This window comes from Myotis brandtii, unplaced genomic scaffold, assembly GCF_000412655.1.
Source record: "Myotis brandtii unplaced genomic scaffold, ASM41265v1 scaffold27, whole genome shotgun sequence".
Classification (NCBI taxonomy): Eukaryota; Metazoa; Chordata; class Mammalia; order Chiroptera; family Vespertilionidae; genus Myotis; species Myotis brandtii.
Window position 1 is genome coordinate 927,527 of NW_005360272.1, and position 8,813 is coordinate 936,339.

Genomic DNA, 8,813 nt, shown 5'->3' on the forward strand with positions numbered 1-8,813 from the left:
ATAGAAACATCAATGATGAGAGGGAATCATTGATCAGCTGCCTCCTGCAGGCTCCCTACTGGGGATTGAGCCTGCAACCCAGGCATGTGCCCTGACCAGGAATCGAATCGGTGACCTCTTGGTTCCTAGGTCGATGCTCAACCACTGTGCCATACCTGCTGGGCCCCTCCTACTCTTGATTCCTACTCTTGGGAAATGAGGGGGCTGAGCCAGAGTCCTCTGTAGTACCTGATATCCTAGAATCTGCCTTTATTAACTCATTTAATATTAAAGTAGGCAGGGAGGGTCCCCAGCTCAGCACATGGCCACAGAGCTCCACACCTGTGCACATTGTAATCAAATATTTGGAGGCTGCAGAAAATTCAGGCCAGGATCTTAGGTACAGCAGACCTTGGGCAACTTCCCTTGGGGAAGAAAGAGCAGATGGCCTGTTGTTGAGATGCCCTTCCTCACCTTCTTGTTAATAATTAAGTCATTACTGAAGACTTCTTTTGTCACTTTTGAAGTTCAGTTTGCAGAGACCTGCTGCTTTGGCTTGCTTTACCATGATGCTCTAGGCCAGCGGTTCTCAACCTGTGGGTTGCGACCCCTTTGGGGGTCGAACGACCCTTTCACAGGGGTCGCCTAAGACCATCGGAAAACACATATATAATTACATATTGTTTTTGTGATTAATCACTATGCTTTAATTATGTTCAATTTGTAACAATGAAAATATATCCTGCATATCAGATATTTACATTACGATTCATAACAGTAGCAAAATTACAGTTATGAAGTAGCAACGAAAATAATTTTATGGTTGGGGGTCACCACAACATGAGGAACTGTATTAAAGGGTCGCAGCATTAGGAAGGTTGAGAACCACTGCTCTAGGCTGAGGGATCACTGGTTACAAAAGTCTAGATCTAAGCTACAGACCCAAAGTACAGGGGTCTGCAGTGGGAGGAACTCAGGGTGGAGAGCTCAGGAGCACTGGGGTGGATCCTGGCTAGGCCTCTGCGATACTGTGGACTCTGGGAAGTCAGAAATTAAATCTATAAGGCAGCTCTGCTTGCCACTGTATCCCCCGGGCCAGCTCATCACCTAGTACACTGCAGGCACGTAACAAATATTAGCTGAATAAATGAGTAGTTCAGCCAATGAATCCCAGAGTGACCTTGGTCAAGTCACTCTGGAAAATGAGGATGATAAGAATAGTAATGATCTCCTAGGGTTGTATAAGGATCTACTGGAATAAGGTGGATAAAAGTGCTCTGCAAATAAACTAAACAAATATTAAGTATCCACAATCAATGTTCTGAAAACAAAATAAAAAGAATGAATATACAGGAGAATGATCAAGTTTATGAGAAAGCATTTGGCAAACAGTAAAATTAATACAATGAAAGGGACAGCACATGTTGCTCTAGTCCACTGTTACAATGTCTGAATGATATTTCTCAGACTGGATCTATTCCAAAGGAACACAAAAATCCCTCATCAAAACCTTTGTCCAGATTTTGGTATGAAAAAGAGGGGTGCAGTTACAATTGTATCCTGACCACAGCTGGACTTAGAGAGTATATGCCAAAGAAGACTGGCATATGGATCTGGGGGTTTATGGAGGCAGGGAGGAGGGCGGTGAGGCGACCATGGAGGCTATGACTACTATGTGTTGCTCTGCCTCATGACCCGAGGATGAGGCCCAGCTCAGGGGGCACACAGAGAATGACTGGCCATCTTTAGTGTTCTAGCTGCACAATGGACCAATCATTGCTACCTCCCATGGTAGCCACTCAGTATGTACCAGTCCCCTTCCCCTTTCCTCTGCCCAATGGATATCCCTGGCTGCAGCCTAGGAAATGGGAACTGAGTTCCATCACCTCGCTCTCCTGTCCTGAGGGGCACCTTGGGACAAGTCCTTTCCTACCTTTGTTGGTGACTGATTCCTCTGGCTGGGCCAGGAAACACCCTCTCTGGTTGGGGTAATTGAGAATTCCAATGAGTCCAGGCATGGACTTGCCCACTGTTGGACCAGACATATATGAGGCCCAACTATGGAGGTTGCCTGGTGAGTAATATTGCAGATGTGAAGGCCCTTCACTTCACTGACTCTCCCACCTTGAAGAAATTCTAAGCCGGCACCCAGCCCCAGCCTTCTGGATCTTTAGAAAGCAGGGTTTATGAACTTTAGGGGATATATCTGCATACCCCCAAATCAAGAGGCAAGAAGGCTTAGATTCTTGGGACCCTAAGAGTAGGAGTTTCCTTTCCAAGAAGCAAAGCTGAACTGTGGGAAGAGTCAGGGTTTGCAGACAGTCAGCCTTGGGTCTGAGCCACATTTTCCTTATCTGTAAAACAGAGGTGGTAAGTCCACCTGCCTCAGGCTTATTGTAAGGATTTCATGAGAACATCCAGAGACCCTGGCATAGAGCAGGTGTGCAAGCAATGTGCTTACCAGGGGTGGGCAAACTTTTTGACTCGAGGGCCACAATGGGTTCTTAAACTGGACCGGAGGGCCGGAACAAAAGCATGGATGGAGTGTTTGTGTGAACTAATATAAATTCAAAGTAAACATCATTACATAAAAGAGTACGGTCTTTTTTTTTTTTTTAGTTTTATTCATTTCAAACGGGCCGGATGCGGCCCGCGGGCCGTAGTTTGCCCACGGCTGGCTTAGACTGTTATTTCCTGCCCCAAAGCAGCAACACCCAATATCTTTCCTTTAGCCCATTAGGCCCCCAGCTGAGCTCTCCTCAGAGAGGAGCACAACATCCTCTGCTATCCCAACTGGCTCTTCCCACTCCCAAGGGCTCCACCAGAACCTCATCCTCTTCTGTCATCTGGATGCCTGCAAAGCTTCACTCTAATTCCAGCCTGATTCATCTTGAAGAAAATCGTCCAGTTGTACTATCCCTGCTCTAAAACCTTCTATGGCTCCCCAAAGCCTCTGCTTTTCAGCTAAAGCTCAACATTGCCTACAACCTCCTGGTCTTGCCCAGGTTTTTTATCCAGAGCCGTGATGCATCAGCAGAACTAATCTACTCACTGTTTACCTTCCAGCGCCTGTACCTCTAACTTTGTACGAACCATTCTCCAGAATGTCAGCCCTACCCTCTGTCTCTTAGAATCTAGCCCCGTTTGTTTCTGGCTCACACTCACTTCTTCCTTCTCAGACAATGCTTTTCTTTACCAGACACTTAATTATAGACTGTCACACAGTCTCTTGTAATTGTAGCCTTGTCTCTCTTGTCAGACCATAAGTTAGTTCCCAGGGGCAGAGGGCATCTGTTCTTTCCCATCGCCAAAGAGCCTGGCCCAGGGCTGGGAGAGCAGGCCCCTGATTAGAAAAGGTTTCCAAACCCAATTCAGCTCCAGACTGAGTCAAGTCTAGCTCTGACCACTTGGGATCACTTCTCTCTCTCTCTTTAAAAAAAAAAAAATGCTTTTATTGATTTTAGATAGCAACGAAGGGAAAGGGAAAGAGAGAAACATCGGTAAGAGAAAAACACTGATTGGCTGCCTCCTGCATACCTTCTCCTACTGGGGATCAAGCCCATACCCTGGACATGTGCCCTGACCAGGAATGGAACCGGCAACCTTTTGGTGCATGGGATGACGCTCAACCAACTGAGCTACACTGGCCAGGGCTGGGATCACTTCTCTTGCTCTTGTCCCAAGAGTAAACTGTTCACTAGCCAAACCACACCTCAGTGCTCATTTTCCACCGGACCAGTGATTTACAGAAATGAGGGAGACCTGGGTGGAGCGGCTGGCCTTCGCATCGTCTTGATCTGGGACCTGCCGCCTCCCTGCTTCCTTATTGTGAACAAGAAACAATAATCTTTTAGTTCTAGAATATGAATTTTATTTATCTCTAAGGTAGCCTTGGTTCCCAGGAACTGGTGGGTGAGGAACCAGCTAATTCCAACACAGGTAAATGGGAAAGAGGCAGCCACAGTCAGACTGGAAAACCTGGAACCTGAGAGGCACTCATTTGCACACCTCATCAACCTCATTCAATTCCTGCTGACAACTGGATTGCATTCCTTCCCAGGTGTTCAATTCCACAGACTTCACCCTGGCTAGACCTGAGTGTCTGCTGCCAGGGTTAAGCAGCAGAAGGATAACTTGGTTCTGGAACAACCAATCCTGCCCAAAACAAAGATGATAACGAAGGGCCAGATTCCTCACCTGTAAAATGGGGATAACATTGGTACCCATATCATAGGATTGCTGCAATAATGCAGTCAGATAATGCCATAAACTGCTTAGCACAGACCCTGACACCCAGTGAACAGCAGTGTAGCAGACAAGTTCCCATTTATTGAAGGGCTTTTACTACATGAGTTCTCATCCTCATAGCAACTTGTGAGCTAGATATTTCTATCCCAATTTGACAGGGAAGAAAACAAAGGTACAAAAGTTGATCAATCCAAGGTCACACAGTAGGAACAAGCCCAGCTGTGATATAAACACAGGAAACTCTCAGTTCAGCTTTTCCCAAACTATAGAACTGTAGCCCACAGACTCTCAGTATCAGACTCTTCCAAAAGGTTGGTTTAAAAATCTGATTCCTGCCCCAGGCCTGCCAAATGAGAATCTTTGGGAATGGAGCTCAGGAACCTGAATTTTATAAAGATGAGGAATCTAAATTTTATATATGAGGAAACTGAGGCACAGAGAGGTAAAGTGACCTGCCAAGGTCATACTTTCAGCAAGTGTGGACCCGGGACTGATTCACAGTCTGACCCAGAGTCAGCAGACTTCCTGGAGGAGGTGCATTTGCACCGTGGGCCTCAAAGGGGAGAGCACCATAGAGGAAGGGTAAGCACAAATAAAGGCTGGGAGCAGGAAAGGCCAAGCCAGTAACTGCTCAATGTGGCCTGTGCTTCTAGTTCTCTGGGGATTAAAGAAAAACATGTGGAGCCACCATAGTAGGAGCTCAGGGAGAAAAGTCTGTCCCGTGTGGTGTCTACAACCAGTAGGTCTCACTCACTCAGTGGCCCTCTGGGTGTGTCTGGTTACTGCTCAGGATGAGAAAGCCAGGGAAGGTGGTGACTCAGTCCCCTATCCAGCCTCCAGTTAGTCCCATTTAAATCTGAGATGAGCTCAGAGGCTGGGGAAATGTCAAGCAAACCCTTCTAGCAGAACAGATGCCAGACCCAGAGAAGGTGGCCTGAGCGGGTAGTCTATCAGGCAGAAGCAATCAATTTGGAGCAAAGCTGTGGGCGAAGTCCAGTCTGGGCTAGCCTGCCCCAACAAAGCCATGCTGTGGTACCCTGAGAAGCTACCTGTTCCTCTCTGGGCCCTTTATTCATTTGTGAAATGGAGAACTCCTTTCACTTCCGACTTCCTCCTAGGACTGTTGTGAGGAACAATGGTCAGAAAAGAGCCTGGCAGATTACACAATGCCTCACACAGCAAGTGAGAGATTAGAGGATTACTCCTATTATTTATTACAACAGCCAGAAGGTGCTTTCCTTTTACCAGAACCCCAACCATAGGGAGTCGGGGGAGAGGCTGGGCATCTGTCTTGATCTCACACACAAAAAAGTGATCCAGATATTATCAGGAGGTGAAAGTTCACATTTATTAAGTGCCTACTATGTACTGGGTGTTTTTTATATATACTCTCACTTAATCCCCACTATAATCCTACTTTGTAAATATGGTTATCTTGAGTCCAGATGAGGATACTGAAGCTCAAAGAAAGTAACTTGACTAAGATTACATAGGCAGTGAGTGATAGAGACTGATTAAAACCAGGTGTTTGTGGCTCTAAAATCCACACTATTCCTACCCTCTGGGAAATTGTGTACAGGTATATCTCATTTTATTGCACTTCACAGATGTTGTGTTTTTACAAATTGAAGGCAAGATCCTCCAACAGCAAAAAGATAATAGCCCACTTTATTGTGGTGGTCTGCAACTGACCCCACAGTATCTCTGAGATATGCTTGTCTAAAAGGCAGAACATGCCTGGTATAGAGGCCCAGCTCAAGTACTGCCTTCTCCTGGACTCCTTTCTCTCCCTTTGTTTCTCTCCTACAAAACCCCACAGCACATTATCAGCACACATCTGACAGCATTCAATCTATTCTCCCTCTTATTCTGTGATCAAGAACACTTTTAACAGGTAAGATGAGATGTAGGTACAGATAGGTGACCTTTGAATTACCTTAGGATCCTCAAATGTCAGCTTGAAAGCACCTAAGAGAATAGGCCCAACTCCCTTTTTTTAGAAGGAAAAAATACATAGAGGAGGACTCCTGTTTGAAATCACACTGCATCAGAGGCAGGAATAGAACCTTGGCATTCTGCCTCACAGAATTTTTTTAGGGATTCCATGACTTCAGAACCAGTCTTAGGACAAGGATTATGATTCCCATTTTACAGATAAGGAAGCTGAAGCCCAGGGGAAAGATGCCTCCCTGAGAATAGGTGAGATGTGGGGACCAGAACCCTGATCCCTCACTTCTAGACGGGAACCAAGCCCCTTCTTCTCCCCACTGCAAGTAGTCTGTGTAGCATGCCGAGCATAGGTCTACAGTAAAAGGTCAATGGGTGTAAGAAATTGTCATTATATACCAGTGGGCAGGTGACACCAGCCTGATAGTGACCTCCTCAGAGGCAATGCCACGGAACAGTACCCAGGAGTCCTGGCTTGACCATCTGTGGGTCCCTGGTCTTTCTGGGCCTCTTCCATAAGATAAGGGGGCTACAATAGCGGATCTCATCTCCTCCAAAGTTCTGGGACATCCAAGGCTCCCTGACAGCAGACCCCAGCTGAGTGTGGACCCTTTCTCAGCTGGGGACTTTGTCCCATCACTCTACAGGGAAGCAGGAAAAGCTGCTAGGGCTTACAACCACAAGTGACTATTCCCAAACGCCACTGGCCAAACAAGGAAAAATCCCTTGGACAACAATGGGACGGAACATGGAAAATCCAACTGTCTCCCAGCACAAACATCCAGCTGGGCATACCTGCCTATCTTTACAAACTGACAAAGAGCAACCAGGATGAGGGCATAAATACGGAATGGCCTACTTCCTGCCCTATCATAGGGGCAGGTGTATTCCTGAATAATCAGGTATTAATGGAGTGGAGGGTAGAGAACTCTGGATGGGGATTCCTGGGCCCTGACCCCTGTTCCAGCTACACCATAAACTGGCTATGTAGCCCAGGCAAGCTGCGTTCCCTCTGTGGAGCTCAGTGTAAAGAGGGTGAGAGTTCACAAAGCATGTCTACAGATGTTTCATTTGATCAAGACAACGTTGTGAGGCTGGCACAATTATTCTCTTTAAACAGACAGGGAAACTGAGGCTGAGAGGTTGAGGGTCTCACTCAAGGTCACATGATTGAAGCTGGCAGAACGAAGGCCCCAGAGGTGTCGGACCACCAAACCCAATACTCAAGGATGGTCAGATGAAGAACTCCTCTCTACCCTCACCCTCACCGAGAGGCTCAGACAGGCCACGGCCGCACAGCCCCTTGCTCACCTGCCCAGTCCCGTGGCCTGCAAAGTCCTGGCACCAAATCCCACCGCCCAGCTGCCTAGGAGGCCGCACCCCCCTGCACCATTTCATTACTCAAGTTGGCAAGAACGCAGCCCCCACCCCCAGCCGGGTCTAAATAAACGCCCAAGTGATATCACATCCTGCCGGCTCCAAAATAGCCCAGGCCTGCCCACAAGCGATCACCAAGTGCCAGGCCATGCAGGGCCAAGCAGGCAGGGACACCCAGCTCATGACACCCTTCGCACACTCAAGCAACCAAAGCAGAAGCCTCAGAGCAGGAAGGCCACCCACTCCCAGCTCCATCCGCGGGCCGGCCCCTCCTGGCCCCCTTTGTCGGGAGGCCCACAGTGTCCAGCCCTCGTGCCAGCCCTCGCCCCAGCGCCAACCCCAGGGAGCCTCAGCCACGGCCAGCCTGCAGGCAGACTCCGCCCGACCCGGACACCCCACCACTCACATTGCTTCAAGAGCTCCAGACACAAAGCCATGAGGGCCGGATGGGGGCCAGAGACCCAGAGACCGGCAAAGACAGAAAAAGGGAGAGGGAGAGACAGAGGAGAGGAGACAGGGGGCTGGGCAGAGAGACGAGGGGGCCAAGAGCTCTGGGCAAAGGAGCAGGTTCAAAAGGGGGCCTTCAGCACAAGAGACACGGAATGGTGAGAGCAAGGAGACAGATGTGGGGGCAGAGAGAGGCAGGGAGAGCAAAGCAGGGGATCCCCACCCAGATAAATGTGGGGGGGGGAGCAGAGGCCTGAAAGAGAACAAGGAGAGTCAGTGACAGGGGACAAACCAAGGGAAGGCAGGGAGGGGCTGAAGCCGGGGAGCTGGGGAGCTTTGGGGGGGGGGGGTTCCAAGGAGAGAGACCCCAAAGGATCTCGGAGATCCCAGTGTAGAGGGGAGACACCAAAAAAAGGAAAAACCCTGAGGGAATGAGGGCTAAGAGGCAAGACCCCAGGGATCTGGGTGCAGATGGAAGGGAAGGCCCCCAAAGGACGTGGGGGAGCCCTGGGGGTGTGGAGGCTGTTCTGAAGGAAAAGCACCCAGAGGTGTGGGGCGCTCTGAGGGGGTCCTGAAGAATGGAGGAGTCCAGGAAAGGAGGCTGAGGGCCGAGAGGAACGCGTCGAGGGGACACGAGTGTGGGGAGCGAAGGAGGGGCTGAGGCAGCGCGGGGCAGAGACAAAGAGACAGCGGCCGGGGAGAGACAAAGCGGGCGGAGCGGGGAGACGGCCCGAGGTCTGGCCGAACAGAAGGACGGAGGCGCGAGCGGGCGGGTGGACTGACGGACGGACGGACAGACGGGGAGGAGGGCGGGG

General features: G+C 49.3%; 1 protein-coding gene across 6 annotated transcripts in view; it reads right to left on the reverse strand.

The window, feature by feature from the left end:
* The window catches only part of DLGAP4 (discs, large (Drosophila) homolog-associated protein 4), a 122,524-nt gene that overhangs the window by 42,596 nt on the left and 71,115 nt on the right, over window positions 1-8,813 (reverse strand). Inside the window, exon 1 of one of the 6 annotated variants that reach the window (XM_005868478.2) lies at window positions 7,958-8,807. The exons of the other annotated variants lie outside the window; for them this stretch is intronic. Coding sequence (XP_005868540.1) covers window positions 7,958-7,988 — 31 coding nt within the window. The 5' untranslated portion in view covers window positions 7,989-8,807. Of the gene's footprint in view, window positions 1-7,957; window positions 8,808-8,813 lie in introns of those variants that run through there. 6 annotated transcript variants of the gene reach the window in all.